Raw genomic sequence first — 17,107 nt, forward strand, 5'->3', positions numbered from 1 at the left:
GACATGCGTACAATTATTATAATAATTTAAATTAGCAATGATGGTATAAGAAAAAAGATAAATACAGTTCATTGTACGAATAATAGAAATTTTTTATGAATTTTAGTGTTTTGAGAACGTAGAAATCAGGAATAAAATCACAATTATATTACACTCTGCTTATAGTTTTTATGTTGTTGTAGTATTGTTAGGAGGTGGATGGATTCTAATATAATCATGATTTTATTCGTCAATTCTTCATTCTCAAACGTTCACGGAAAAAATTGGGGCAATTTAAAAAAAAAATTATTCTTTCTTTCTTTCTTCTTCTTCTTTTTTTTTTTTTTTTTTTTTTGTTACAACGTGCAGTATTTTTTCTAACAGACTTTAGGTATTACAAAAGAAAGAAATAATTTCATCTGAATATTGGTTTTTTGGAGCGATGTATGAAAATGTCGATAAAATAAACAAATGGAGCCGATATAGAAAACCACGCTTACTCCCAAGATCGTTGAAATCGAATGTTAATAAGACCGATCAAATGTCAATTATTAAAACGGATATCGAATGAACGATTGTCAAAATTGAAGTATAATTCAATTTTGCGTTATGTATAAAGAACAAAAAATATAAAATAAAAAAAAAGAAGCAGCAGTTTCAGAATTTTCTTGTTCGAATTTTCGAAGTGTTTAGGATTAGCAGCTCAGTGTTAATCAATTTCACATTTATACTCCCCGCAGCGTGTATTTTTCTAACCTCCGGTATGTCCGTAGCGAGAATTTCAAAGGCAAATATTATTATACGCGCGGCAAGCGTTCGCATTTCTATCTTGAATATTACCGTGGCTTTTGCTTGCGGAAAAAGATAGAGAGAGAAGTGAAGAGAGAAACTTCACTGAGATTAGGGAATTTCGGGGCATGAGGTATAATTTTGGGAAAACCGGCATCGCGGCACAAATTGACGGGAATATTCTGCGATAACATTGAGAGAAACGGTAAGAAAATAATCGAATCCATTATTATTGTTATTATTGTTATTATTATTGTTTTATCGAAAAAGAAAAAACGTACAACCTATTTATTTTTCGTTTCTCAATATTGTCTTTGTTATACGTCCGTGTAATCGGTATATTATTAATAAACAGTGAAATATCGATGAAAAATATTTCTGGTAAATTTTCACCGACCGATATTCATATCCGACAATACCTATTTCCTTTTCATTTTCTTCTATTTCTAATTCTCTTGTCTGTTTGAGAAGACCGCGCAGCTGCTATTATAACAAGTATATATATATATATATATATATATATATACATAATAAACCAATCCCGGTAGTCCTGGCAATTTTCCAAACTTCCAAAAGCTAACTCTCAATTCCTGCCGCCATTGTTTTATATATATATCCATACATATATATATATATCCATATATATATAAGGAATAGAAGTTTTCTTAAACCCCTAAGACAGAAAAGCTGACAATGAAAAATCTCTCGTGGAAATTTGTATGATGTACGAGTTATACAACGCTCTAGAAAAAGTACAGATTAAAATATCATCTCGGATCGCTTATACATACATATATATTCATTCTTCGATATCGAACCGAATTTCGTATATTTTTTTTTTCCTAAAACGAAAAAAAAAATATGTATATATATATATATATATATATATTTGTATATTTGACGCAGATGCCTAATTTTCAGCAAATTTCAAAAAAATGATCAAGAATAAAAGAGAGGAAAATTTTCACTCCGTTAAATATTGTATAAATCAAGATGCGTATTTTTCACCCACGGCTATTTCATGTTCGCAAAATCCTCGCGATTTTCTTAAAAGCAAAATCTGGTCTTGGGGATGTTTTTTCTTACTTACTTTCTTTTCAATCGGATTGATAAATACTCGGGGGTAAATATTCGCGTCGACGAGACAGCATTATACGCACTGAGAAAAATTTCATTTGTTACACCTAGTGACTAGAAAAATTTAGTAAAACAGGTATCGTTAAAAAAAAAACTGTGTTGAATATTGTTGGAATTACGAAAAACGATTTACGCCTAACCATTTCGCGATGTCGTCGATCCTTTTTTGGTTATCGCAACGCAAAATCAGTTCGTTCGGTTTACTCTACTTTTTTAGTTAAACAAGGCTTTAACGTCAATTCATTCTTGCACGAGCATTAAATTATCGCAACGGTTGCGAGAAAATATAGCAACAGTGATCGTAAGGAGAAAGAATACCCGGAATGAAAAATTTCTCTCAGTGCATATTACAACAAGGCTGACGACAAGTGAAGGAGACGGATTATAAAGAGAAAATTGAAGAAAGAAAATATGCTTTCATTCTTTGATTTTAAAGCGATTTACCGTGGAGTTTTCCCTAAGGATTACATGTACATCGTACACGTATACAAACTGATGCAAATCACGTCGTTTAAATTTGACAAATTATTCTTGTCCTTCTTCCATTTTTTCCTTTTCCTTTCCATTTTCTCTTTCAAGAGTACGAGAAGCGTGTAATTGCTTGTATAGGCGTACATTCAAAATATACAGAAAAATCTAAACGAAAGAGCTTTGAGGATTTCAAATAATTTAATTTAACGAGCTTTCGAGGGGGGCGGGGGAGGGGGGGGGGGGGGGGGGGGTTAAATTACTTTCCACGTGAAGCGATGAGCGGGGAAAAAAAATGCGAGAAAAATTTCAACATTTCCGACATAGTCTCGTTAGCGAGTTTTATTATATCTGTGTACGTCAACATTTACACAGCATACGTAAAATTTTTGGGATAATTGTACGTAACGCAATGCGTCTGTGTTGGAAAGAAATGGGATGAGAGAAATAAGGCTAAGAAAGATGAATCGTGCAATTAGAAATTTTTAATATTTCGTCGAGCTGAGCATCGTTTCTTACATAATTAACGTAGAAAAAACAAATCATTGTAAAGTTTAAAGTCAACGGAGGGACCAAAGATAACTTTTCGAATAGTAGATTTATCATAAAGTTACAAAGGACCTTTTTTTTTCTTATAGAGCATTCAATTCCCTACAAAAATACGTTCCGGTCCTATCGGTACGTTAATGCGTTGACGAGTTGCAAAATTCCAAAGTTCAAACAAATAACAATTTTTCATTTCACATAAATGGGAAACAGAAAATCGCTATCCGACACCTCTAAATAATAATATTAAGAGCTGTAATTTGAACAATGTTTTCAACGTGAATGTTGAATTAAAAAAAAAAAAAAAAAAAACACGTCGTTTTTTTTTATACAGTCTTTGTACATGAAAGGTAAACAACGTCCTTTTTTGTACAAGATAAAAGATGAATATTTTCTTCGCGGTATCGCATTAATCTCTGTACGTAGTAATGAAACAAACCGCGGAAGCAGCAGCAGCAGCTGAAATCTGATTTTACGAATCGTCAAGTTTTAACATAAAGGTCCATTTCACCAAAACCCTCCCCTCGCAGTCAGATTACGAGACGCTCGTCGTTATTCTTTCTCTTTTAGCTTTAGACGCAGTTTAAAATCCGCAACCTACGTCTCAACTCAAATACTCTGGTAATAAAAATACAATATTTCTATTTAAAATATTGTTTTCACTATAAATTTACTAATTCTTGTATCACATTAATTTCGTAGGATTTACATATGATCGAAAGAAGATTGAAAAATTATAAAAAAAAAAAAGTAAGAAATAAATCGGGAACTTATTTTTTTTTTTTATCGTTTTCAAAATCGTACATCGGGTATATATATAAAAAAAAAAAAAAGGAATTGTAGGGCCGATATGAAAATCCCCCGGGATCTAAAGTAGGAATTCCACGGAGGATGGCTGTGGCCCGCATCGCATCAAAGGCGTATAATTTGGCACAGACTTTAAAATTGAAGCCCACATTTGACGGGGCATCAATTGATCAAACTGTGCGTTGGGAGACAGTTGAGAAATTCCTCTTTGTTTATATATTATTATTATTATCAATCGTTTACGTTCTTTGTAATTCACGGATGATTCAGGCTAAATTATTCGCTAGTCTGATGAATAGATTTATTGAATATACGCGAAACAAAGAGAGAGAGAGAGAGAGAGAGAGAAAAGAAGAGACGAAACGTTTCGATTTATGCTATATACGTATATTTATGATAAGAAAAAGGTTACGAAATCTTACCTTTTTCTTATCCGATCAGGAATATGTATGTTGGATATAGATAGGCTAGATATATATATATATAAAATGTAATAGAGAAGAATCAAGTATGTAATAAATATGAGAAGAGCGAATGATTTGATTTTGTACGTAGTTTTTACATCGCAATGTTTGCCATATTGTTTACTTTCGATTTTGTATATGCGGGTTACGAATTATCCGAAAAAACGTGTGGAGCAGAAAAATAAATGAAGAGAAAATTTTCATCTGCATAAAATGATAACTCATACGTGTAGGGGAAAAATGAAATTTTCAAGAGAAATAAAGGTTCGAGGATAAAAAGCATCGCCGCCGGCAGGCAAGCGGAAAATTGATGGAAAAAAATTTTCACCTCTCTATAAATATTCATGCATCGAAAAGTATGCAGGGTAACAATATAAAATATAAAATATAAAAAAAAAAAACGCATACACGCATACACGAGCAAAGAATTAAATTCTTGGGTACAGAGAGAAGTTCGCGAAAGACACAGAGATCCCTGAATCAATGTACGAATTCATGCTTCCGAATGGTTTTTCCATGGTAAAAGGCAGTAGAAAAAAAAAAAAATAGAAAAGAGAAGAAAAGGACGTAAATGATATATTGATAAATCAATCAAAAAATGAAAATTAGGTTCCATATTATTTCGAAAGTCAAAATATGAATAATCCAAAACGAAGAAAGAATTTCACCGAGCCAGAAATTTGAGGAACCGAATGAAAACCTTCGATCGTTCGGAATTTCGATGTTTGAGATATGTTAATTTTCTCATTCACGCACTTTCGGAACCTTTACTTGTCGGACTTACGCCCTTTCGGAATTTTGCGCTTTGGGATGTTTTCAAATTCGGAATTTCAATGAAAATTCTACCTACGTATAAGCGGTACTTGCCGGATTAATTTTGTGAACCTCAGTACGCCACTGCTAACGAATGAAAGGAAATATTTGCCGATGATAAATCGTGCAGCGGGGCGTAAAGCCGCTCCTTAAATCCTCCGAAGACCGGAAAGTTAATTATTCCCGAGTAAATGGCCGCCGGGGGTAACATATCTATATTTATATATACGTGTATACATTTATACACCTTACGTACAATATATATGCCCGAGTGTTTTCGTATCACGTATACCGAATCACCTTCCGCATCGATATTCCCGCCGAGGTAAACAGTTTCGGAAAAACACGAAAGCGTAATTCTTTCCGTTATATAGAATTTAGGGTGATTCTTATTTTGGTCATGTCGGAATCTGCCCCCCGTCCATAAAGTAATCAACATATATAAAAAGAAAATCTGGTTAAATCCCAGAAATTTTCCGATATTAAAACTCTAACACACCCCGCCAAGCAGTCGAGTTTTTATATGGAAAAATTTGTACGTTTGAAATTTTTTTGTTAAGACAACTGTTAATTACTCTGAAACTATATATTATGAAAAAAATTCTTCCGAGTATATTGTTAGAAATTGAATGCTCTTAGAAAAAGAAAATATAAACATAAACTCGGTTAAAAACAAATAGCTAGTCATTGGCTAAGAACGGCTCAATTCGGGATATAAAAAAGGAATGACTTAAGATCATTAGAAATGAAATGAACAATGTAATTTGCGGTAGAAATGGTCTTATCGAATAATTTTCGAGTTGTAAATTTGACGCTTCAAAATTCATCAAAATCGACGAATATTTCAGTCTTTTCTTCTTTCAAAATTTTTTCTCAAAAGGAGTATCCATTTGTCGCCAGACAACCTCTTTCAACGGTTGACAAGGTGCCGTAAAAATTGACTACGTAGTATAATTATATGCATTGATTATTTCGAGACATGAAGGTAAAAATAAAAAAAATTCTGGATATCGACGAGCGTTGAATTTCAAAGAACACGCGGCAAAGGATGTGGAAGAACGAGGCGAAAAAGAGCGAAAGAGAGAGAAAACAAAAAATAAATAATCTAATAATTATACATCACTCAGAGAATTTCTGCTCTATTGTAGAAGATCTCTCTTGATAAGTGGAAAATTCCCTCGTACTCTTTGACTGAGAATAATACGATATTTTCTTATAGTTATGATGAAAAAAGTTCTAGAAAGGGGAGGAAAAAAAAACTCAAAAAAAAATAAAAATTTATAGTACAAGTGACCGTAATAAAAAAAGATAAGATTTTCAGATTACAGCTACAAAACTAATTTTCATTTTACACGCATAACTGTACTTTTTTGGTAATGGTAAAAATTGAATTAAAAGCTAGAAATTTCCTTCGGCGTATCTTAGTTTCCCTTATCGCAAGCCTTTCAAAACATGCGACTTTCACTATCGGGACAACTTTCAAGGAAACTTACGATAAAGTCACACCAACATCGCACAGAGAGAGAAAGAGAGAGAAACATTTACAAGTCCGGTGCGACAATGACAGGCGTAGTAGAAAATAAATAACCGACACGTTGACCGTCCCTTATTATACACGAAGAGAATGACGATGATAACAACAACAATAATAATAGTGATAATAGTAATAAGTCCCAGGGAAGAGGAAGATGGTGATATAAAGTATGCATACGTCACCCCTTTATATAACCTTGGTTAGCTACGGCTGAAACGATGTAATTTCTACGGAAATATTAACACTTCTGCAAAGATTTACGAGTGTCCTCCAAATTATACGACGATGAAGAAACTCGTCTCAGCAGACTAACATCCTTATTCTTACCCTCCGCTCAAAGAGTTTGCCAAATATACTGTTTATATATGACACGTGTAATGGTGTATTATCGAGGTTAGTTTTAACGTTTCATTGGCAAGCACTGGTAAAAACCAGCATTTCACCTTATTCATTGGTCTCGGTAAAGTTGGTTGTAAAAACTGAACTCGTACCAATGCAAGGGTATAAAAAATATAAACTCGAGAATAATTCGTGAATTGCCGATAGAGAGAAATTGAACTACACCTCGCTTCGCACATATAATTGATTGGTCACCGTATGTATTAAAAAAGAACCAAAACTGCGATTCGTCTATCGACATAAATCCAACCCCAATACGGTTCTCTCTGAATAATGGAATTTTAGATTTATGCAGAATCTGCAAAGAAATAGAAAGAGAGAAAAGGAATGGAATTCGCAATAAGAGCCAAGAAATTTTTAGCATTTCACGAATTCCTATTGTATATTGTACAAGAGATATTCCGCGAGACAAGCGAGTCAACGCTAATCTTCTTCTTCTCGACTGCAATAAAAATTTGCCGTCCAACAAATTGTTGGAATAAATTAAGTTCCATGAGTAGCGAAATCTTCAAAGCGGAGTCGCTTCCGCGTCGAGTCTCAAAAATTTTACGTCCAATAAATTAACCCTGAAACATCGGTAGGCGGAAGGAAGGGTAGACATCGTGAGATCAACGGTTTAGGGAAGCCGAGCACTGGATCTGGTTACAATCCAGCTGGTTACAAGCTCCAAGATTCACATACGCAGCGCGCCATTATCCCTCGAATCTCTCGTCGTCTGACGGTGTAAACCGCGACTATACGACCCGAACGAATCGAAGGTTCACGGGCGTGGTTTTGAACCTGACAAAAGCCGGCGGTGTCGGTGCCAAAGAATATATTATACTTCCCCTCTGGGAAAGGGAGAAGAGATACACGATGATAAAGAGGTTTCGATCAGAAAAAAATTTTCTATTTCTTCCACATAAATTTTCCAACGTCGATTTATAGCTTCGGTAACAGATAGTTTTCTCGATACCTTTTTCGCAAGTTGGATAGAGAATTTATTAACTTTATATTGTTATTGTTGTTTTTGTTTTCAACGAAAGTTTACAGTCTCGAATTTCTTTTACGCAGGAAACATAAATTCCCGTTGGAGATTTTCCAACATTTACATCTTGCGAAAGGTTCTTGTCAAGCCCGTTCTCTCGTAAATTTGCCTTGTATAGCTGTCGTGATACGTAATGATTTGAAAATTGTTCGGTGTTAAGCCATTTTTATTTATACAACGCGAGCATGGTTTACCCGTTTTTCCATGCGTGTTTTCCGTACGCAAAGTAACAGTTTCTGTGACGGTCGTGCGAGTCTGCGAATGCGGATGCGCGGAGTAGAGAAAATACCACTTTCAAGTCCTAGGAATTAAAAGTGGTCATTTCTGCACTGCGCGCATGCGCTGTTGCGAACAAATCTGACATTACGCGACCCTAACCTCAATTTCGTGCTGGGTGAAAAAACGCGTAACGTACTCTCGTTATGTAAAGAATCGCTTGCAACAATGAGGCGACGGTCTTTTCGCCTAGAGTATTTTCAATATTCGTCTTCGTCTCACCTACGACTCATATTGCAAACTTACGCTCGGCCGGAAAATACAATTTCCTTCTGGTAACACAATATATTATTCTATTCAAATACGCCAGTCAATAAATCAGAAATTCGAAATCACCCGAGGATTTACCATATTTTCAAACTTTACGTTTAATCTTTCTCCCAATCGTTTCGAAAATTCCCAAATAACAGGTATTTTCGTTTACAGCAAATTTTCTACGGTTGAAGAAAATTCTGCCTGTTACACGATTAATCGGGTCAGTCAATCGTTAAGATACCAACTTCAGTCTCGTGGGAAAATTCACGGAACGAAACGAATATCCTATATATTTAGTCTACTCTTGAAGCATGAGTAACGATGGTTAAACAACACCGTACAGGTTCGTATCGTGGAAACGGAATGTGCGTTTCAAGCTTTCGTCGAACTGCACTCTTCTCCTATTCGGGTGACTAAGCCATGAAGGAGGAAAGGAATGTTGCTGGGTTTCCTGGCCTCCTATTACCCGCAGCCCGGAGATCGGCGTTATTGATTCGAGGAGTGTAGGTATCGCCCTTGCCACCGCTCGGCTGCTGGGTCATAAGCTTCGAGGAGGGTAGGTATTGGCGAACTGGCGACCGATGTCGCGACGCCGTCATCTCTCGTGTCAGAGAGAGAGAAAGCGAGAGAGAAGAGAAAGAGAGAGGAGAGAGGGAGAGAGAGAGAGAAAAAAAAGACCGAAGATCACAGAATGAACAGAAGCCCGGAGGCTGCAGGCTACAATTTTCCTGCACCCCAACTCGAGCTTTCCGTAGAGAACCAAAGCCAGTCTTTCAAAGAGTGTTCGTAGTAGCGATGTAACGAATGTAAATTTTTAAGTATTAGCGAATGCGAATATACATTTTTGAATCTGGCGCCATTTCTCTGTGGCTAAGGGTTGACAATTGATTGACCGAGAGGTACACCATGCAAGTCACACGCAGATATTAGCGCCGTTTCCATCTTATTCCGGAAATTGCCGAGCTGATTCGAACAAAGCCGATCGTTTGTTTGATTATTTAACGACAAATTTATAACGGTAACAAAATAATTTTGAGGTTGGAGTGTGATTCAAACGTGAAGACAAAATTTAATAATAAAGTTCATTACCAAACTAATGTTTTTTGTCTTAGTTATTATTATTTGCACCATTGTAGTTCTGGATAGAAAATGAAAATTAGTTTTCTAGTTCTATAACTTGTGAAAAATCTGGTACCTGTTACTTAGTAGTATAATAGTAGTATTTTTCATGATGGTTGATACTAATGTTGACAGAATATTCCAGTAACTTTAAGAATGGAATTTATTTCAGTCTACCTACCACATCTCAAAAATGAAACCTATTTCCTCGATGAAAAAGTAAGTGTACATTTCGATTAGAATTTCAAAGATAAAGACAATAATGTATCGATATTGAGTATGGGTTGTGTAAACCTTGTTTCCAGTCAACAGAGATTTTTCCAGATGAAGAGATTTTTCGTACTGATCCAATAACCGGATACAAGTATTCCCAGCTATTGAATAAGAGACCGAGGGTTGCAGAATTGAATCAAAGCGGGTTCATCCGATTCGAACAGAAGATAAGAGCTTTTTTCGTTCTGTATCTTCGGTACCCTGTGTCTAAACGAAGTCTGAGATGGATATCCTCCATGGAACTTTAGCGCGATCTTATTACCCATATACCTAACTTGAGGCTTATGTAATCAAAAGTTTAACGCTCTGCATTGAGATGAAAAAAAAAAAAGTTTACGTTGATATATACAGAGACCCTAAACCCAAATGACCATGTATTATACATGACGTAAGGGTCGGTCCCTGGTAGGCAAAGAGAGCGATATAATCGCGGTTGTTGAATAGGCAAGTATAGAAGAAGGACATTCAATTACGTACAGGGTGAGAGACCATCCCCAAGCCGCAACTCTCGGACCGCTCAATCTCATCCTCGTAGAAACCTCGAGTGCTTTGCCAATAAGTCCTTAGACTCCAGAGACCAAATAGTCGATCGAGAAACCGTCCCCTCGAGGAAACACGGATCAACCCTTAACGTGCAATCCATTTCATGTAGACAACTTGTCTGCTATATGTCTTACAATCGCTTTGTGGATGTAAAAGGCAAACGGTATTATACCGAGGTAGTTTGTTACCTAGGGTACCTATTGTTACAGATTTAGTGGCGGTTCTCAAAGATAGCAAAGATAAAAAGAAACACAGTGTGTGTGTATTTCTCGCGGTAAATAACCATTTTATTGGAGACCAGACAGAGAAGCGACCAGAATCGCTTAAAGATGAACGGCCTAGATTGTTTCAATTAAAAGTTGGAAGGAAAAACGGAACATTTTAAGTAAAATATCGCCAGCAATATCATTTGTGACTATCACTGTGTTCACGCGAATCATTAAACAGACCTACTACGAGAGAGAAATGAATCCGAAGAAATTTGATCGAGACAATCTAAGATGTCGAAAATTTGAGAAAAGGTTCTAAATGTAATGGAAAACGTGAAAATGTTTAAGCTCTGGGATTTTTATCCGATTCTAAAGTTCTTTGACTAATTTCACTCATTGACCAGATGCCAAAAAATTTTCTAAAAAAATATTCTGCAATCTCGTGTTCTCTAATTTTCGATTCAGACGATGAGATCCATTCGTCGTAGAGTATAAAGTATTATCTCATCAGACGTTGGATGTGCTTTTTTTCCCCTCAACCCAATCAGACGGCGTTCGTAGTCTTCAAATCGATCGATTGACTGCTCGGATATCATAATAATCAACCTGACAAGTGCGAGACGTATCCTGAAAACGACCCGAGGCCGAAAAATGAAGAGCAAGAGAAGAAAAAAAAAAGAAAGAAAGAAGGAAGCAAAAGAATTGTCCGGAATTTATTTTCTCGATAAAGTTCATTCGACGTGGGTATCATCATCGTCGTGAATAATATACACCACGGAGCTTTCGTTCGTATGAAAATAGGAAAATATATTCTATGAATTACATATCACCCGACTCAGCACTCAACTTTGTCTAACCGTCTCGAGTCACGTGATATACATCGTATTTGTCCTCTTCTCTTCTCGCATGCGTCACGCATGTGTAGCTTTACTTCAACTTCGCGAAATACCTCTATGCATATAATACATAGTCGTACATACATGGATGCATGTATAAAAGGTGAAATTCGAGATGACGCAAGCATTCTTCAGAGTCAAGTGTTAACCCAGCCGCTGGTCGCGTGGATTAGTCTGAAGTTAGCAAGGTTATTGTAGTGATTCGTATTTCGGAAAATCCGTTATTTTGTATTTTTCGGAATCTCTGAAACGCAGTAAATTACAACAAGGCAAAAGTAATTCACATTTTCAAAATTTAGCCACTTCAGTCACGACAAAATTGCAAAATAGTGATTTTATTACCCCAATATTTGGTTACGCTAGTTCGCTACTAATTTCAGCCCCATGCGCTTCAGGGGGACAAAACTCACGGTCCAAAAGTGATAAAAATCGACTTTATAGAATAAGTAATGTTTCCTTCTGCACGAAGATAAGGTAAATAGAAGAAAGAAGGAGGATAAGGTTGCTTTTAAGTAGCAAAATTGCTGCGTTTGAATCGTGTACCTCTTCAAAAGTGTAAATAGATGAATAACCAGCCGTTACAATCGCCTTTTTCCCCCCACGAGGCTGAAGTTAGTAACATTAGCGTAACGAAACATTGAGGGGGAAAAAAATCACTATTTTGCAATTTTCTAGTGACTTCGCCGTGGCTAAATTTTTAAAATATGACAAAATTTTGCCTTATTATAATTTACTGCGTTTCAGAGATTCCTAAAATTACGAAATCACGGATTCTTCGAAACGCGAAATTCGTCCTCATTTTTTCCCTATCTTTTTTCTTTCCGTAAAAATTTTCCAACTAACCGACTAAAATAACGCTTCAATCACCGCATTTTACTGTCGTTAATTCGTCTTCCCTGAATACACTACTTTCAATTTTTCATGAGGCAATATCCGACTCTTCATTGACCAATGATCGCTATTCCACGCTGACATTTACAGAGGTTCGATATCGTTCTCCGTCACGAATGGGGGCGATAGTCATATATACGTACATTGTCTTTCACGTTTATTCGCACCATCCCCTTTATCGGAATAATAAAATTCTTTCGATTCCTATTTCTGGCGTATTTTTCCGTCTTATACGTCGAAACTTATCCGGCTTCACGCCGCCTACAGTCACCTAAATAATTCATCAGGCAATCTCTCGCCTTTCTTTTACAGCAGTTCGAAATTAAATTAATAACTTATCTATATTATGTTCTCGAGGAGAATATTAAATACGAAAAAAGTTATCACAATATCGGGGTATAATTACAATTATAAGTATATAAACCGGAGAGAGAAAGTTATTCATCGATTTAGAAAATGAAGAGTAGGTACATTTTGTACACACATACATGCACACAGGATTGGACAACGTCTAAGAAGAGAATCAAAAGCAGCCAGAGAAATGCGTCATTTTTTTTAATGAAAAAAGCGTCGTTGTTTAAAAATAAATCTTTAAATTACCACATCTGCGATTTATTGTTAGTATTTTTCCCGCAGTGCCTACAGGCCGTAAATGCGATTAGAGATTAGCTTGATTTAGTGAGTAGTAGCAGCAGAGGTAAAGTAATAAAATCCTGAAACGTAAGGTTTACTTTGCGTTATTATATTCAGACCGCGTACGAAACTAAGGAGAACGAACGCGGTGTTATAAAACTGTAAAATAAAATATCTCGAGGGCGTTTTTGTCGAGGATTACAAGGAAATTTAGCAAGCTAGGGACTTCGTGCCCTGAAGTTCTAAAAAAAAATTATTCCTCGCACGATACGACCGTGCTTTTTTTTTCTTTCTTCCTTTCTTCCGTTCATTTTATAAGATCTAAAACCGCTCACGTCCCTCCCATCTTTCAATTTTCATTCTATTTTTTTTTTCCGTCACATCCGCTCGCCTTTTTATATTCTCTCTGCGACAAAACACATCTCCAACTTTTCTACCTTCTTCTTCATTGTGGATTCCGCTACCGTATTCTAGACTCCGATTTAATAATAAACCGTGTTGAAAATTAGATAGATAGAGAGCTGTGAATTTCCACATCAAGAATGAGAAGAGATACATTGAAAATTCTTTCAGTATACATAATATTTCATTCCATCGCGGAAAGTTGCTAATCAACTACATATACACAATCCACGCGCTTCACAATCTTAATTTAAAAAATATTGCTGGTTTTGCGTTACTTGTCAATTACGCAGACAACAATAAAGTTGAGAGTACGTTAGTTGTTGGATAAATGTATAACAAAGTTAAAAACTTCATCGTCTTACCTGTCGAATATTCTTGCCTCCTTCAATACATTGCCAAGATTGATGTAAGCGTCCAAAAAATTAGGATCCAAAGCGACAGCCTTCTCGAAGTGATGTATTGCCAGCCATATTTCACCCTGAGCATTAAAGACGCAGCCAAGATTGCTCCAAGCGACAGCGAAATCGGGTCTGGTTTCGATGGCCTTCAGGTAGCAAGCCTAGAGATGAAAAAAAGAAAAAGGGGAAAATATATTAGTAAATAATATTCGCGATTCAGTTATTGATGCGCCGCGCCATTTGCCCAACCTCTCTCTTTTTCTCTTTCTCGCTTGCTTTCTTACTTTCTCGCTTGCTATCTTTCTTTCTTTCTCTTTTCCCCCGCGCACAGCTGCTTCCCAAGTATCGAACTCGCCAAAATTATCGCACAGAGCAATAACTCTTGATAACAATTCGAATGACAGAAAGTAAAGAAGTCGAGCTAAATCCTTACACCATACAACCACTGCGCACCGCTTTATCATTATTTACATCATTATACATAACAGGGGCTGCAGTAATCCGGATTCAATTATTGTGTTGTGGCTCTATGATTTTTTAGATCCGCTCGACTCATTTTTAGCTGTAAGTTTTTCACCGCCCGATAGTGAATGCTTATTTTACAACAAGAAACTGGAACTCTCGAGATAACGCGACAATTGTTCGAAGAGAAAAAGTGAATCTTGTTTAATTAAGATTAAACAAATTTTTCCAAAAGATATATAGACACACACACGAAGAATAGAAACAACGATAGGATAAAGTATGAGGATAATATAGTGAGGAAAAATTGATGTTGAAAAATCGATGATTTTTGGCGAGCACAAGACAATATCGAGAAGCTTGTAAAATATATTAAAAAAAAGAAACAAACAAAATTTGGAAAAAAAAAAGAAAGAAAATAATCCATAAATCGCAATGATGAAACACAGTATTTCACATGTTTTGTGTACGATCAACTCTACAATCCAAGTATGTGGCATCGTTGTCACACTCGGTGTTACGTGCTTAGAACTTTACTTAAGTACGGATAAGAAGTGAGAAGTTATATTTGGTTAATTAGTTAAACCTGTCTGTAGTAGCGATATCGATTAAATAATACGTGACATATAAATTCCAAGTTGCGCTACGCGAGTGTGACGATAAAATAAGAACCGTTCATTGTTTACAGTTTCGAGTTGTGAGTCTACACAGGTTTAGACCATACCTAAAACAGAAATACGTATGGTTAGGAATAGTCTGCGATTCTCTGATGAGGCGATAATTGTTGCGATGCGCGCAACAAGTACGGTGAAAAAAATATCACATTTGTATTTTTCTCACAGCGACAAGCTTCTTTCAGAGAATATGAGATATCTCCTTTCGTATAGTAATATATGTATAAATATATTTCCATTATTTCATCACCAGAAACAATATCTACAGAATATTAGTGAAAGGTATACGTAAACAAACAACGCGCTTGAAGCGTCATATAAACGTGGTGCTAAAGATTCTCCGGAATGCGTCCGGCGGAATAGTTGGCACCAATATACTAATCATTTGATTTTTTTATCATCTATCTGTGTTGCATTCAATACAATGGAGAAAAAACTGGCGCTACGAACAGTGAATTTTACATTATACTTCATTTCATTCTATAGATTTTACGTTGCGACTGATTTTATATCGGCTTTTCAGAGATTCGATAAAAATCTTCATGTGATATAAAATTTTGAATCTATCAATCACCAGACAAAAAATTGTAATCGTCGGACTGTTGATTACAATCCAGCCAACGCTTTGACATTGTTCGTTTAGTAGTAACGACAACTTGAAAACAGATAGAAGAGAGAAATGACAGTTACTTGCTAGAGAATTTGATAGAATCACAAGTTTGGAAGAAAAAATCAAACTTTCAGTCCTTTTATATCAATTAAAATATCCACTTTTCCCGCCAAAAAATAACATCATTCGATAAAATACAATGACGCTCCATTCAAAAAGCATGAGTATGAGTCGCGCACGCAGAGAGGTGTGGGCGGCGTTAAAAACATTATAATTCCGTGCCTATGAAATAAATTTTTTAAAAACAGGATTTTCAGTTGGCTCGGTCTCTAAACAGGCAAGGCTTCCTGAACTGTGGACGTTTATGCGAAACGGAACGAGACGAGACAAAGCAGCCGACATCCAAGTCTTACAAGTATTCAATACATTTCCATTTCACTTGATAATCAAGTGTTTACTCATTCGTTTTAACTGCGGAGAACTCGATATTCAATTCAATTTCAGTGCTTTTTCTTGACAAAGATTAATCTTTTGCCACCAAAGTTTGACGGTTGCAATAAAAGTAAGCAATTGTAATTAATAAAGTTTTTTCAGACAGTTACGACGAGCGCGGAAAGATATTGGATACTTTTTCGACTTGAGGATCAAGCTTTTGTCGATGGAAAGTATTGGGATAGGATAGAGACCGGCCGCGGGAGCTACTTTACCTTCAGAGTACCCTTCGGTAGGTTGATGGTAGGTATGGGTCGAAATCTCTCATAATAAACATAGACTGAGAGTGTGTTACTGAATAACCAGATTCAGATTTTCACCCTTTGACGAAGTAACCAGCACGGATACCGACCATTTGCATAGCGCCGATCTCCCCTCCTAGAGCTGTTCATTCCATCCACAACAACAAGACAGCTGCGTTAATCTCTTTTCACTACTATATTACCTCAACTTTTTTTTTAGTTGCTCATAATTTAAGTTTTGCTTTGGTGTTTTCAAATTTTTAATTTATTTTTTTTCACAATAATCAGCGAACAAAGAGGAATCTCAATTAATACTCTACTTTGATATTATTATTCACACAAATTCTTGAGAAAAAAAAAAAGAAGGTAAATAAAGATTTTAAATTGGCAACTGTGACGAAGAAAAACTATTGTAGTTATTTATTTCATCAAGTCGAACTTATTGTCATTATTTTTTCTGATCGGAATATGTAATTGTAAGGTCACTAAGTATGATAAATTAGATCAAATAAACTTGAATGCTAGACTCGGAATTTAAATTTTAGGATATCGGTTCGACTGCTGAGCTGTCGAAATATTTTCTTTTAAAATCAAATTACTAGGCAATTTTTTTCAAATTCTAGCTCAATAAGTTGACGAAAAAAAAAAATCTATCTTTCTGACTTGTTTTAAAAGGTGGCTGATGGAGATGGAAGTTGGAATAATGAGATGCTAGTGAGTTCTTGGGAATGGCGATAATAGTTGCAGAAAACTTCCCTCATTGCCG

At 35.9% G+C, this 17,107-nt stretch overlaps 1 protein-coding gene across 3 annotated transcripts in view; it reads right to left on the minus strand.

Moving 5' to 3' along the window:
• LOC107226149 (UDP-N-acetylglucosamine--peptide N-acetylglucosaminyltransferase 110 kDa subunit) overlaps positions 1–17,107 on the minus strand; it is a 38,801-nt gene that overhangs the window by 15,079 nt on the left and 6,615 nt on the right. For all 3 annotated transcript variants that reach the window (XM_015666855.2, XM_015666854.2, XM_015666853.2), the window contains exon 5: positions 13,826–14,022. In XM_015666855.2, coding sequence (XP_015522341.1) covers positions 13,826–14,022 — 197 coding nt within the window. The remainder of the gene's footprint in view (positions 1–13,825; positions 14,023–17,107) is intronic.

This window comes from Neodiprion lecontei, chromosome 2 (genome assembly GCF_021901455.1).
Source record: "Neodiprion lecontei isolate iyNeoLeco1 chromosome 2, iyNeoLeco1.1, whole genome shotgun sequence".
Lineage (NCBI taxonomy): Eukaryota > Metazoa > Arthropoda > Insecta > Hymenoptera > Diprionidae > Neodiprion > Neodiprion lecontei.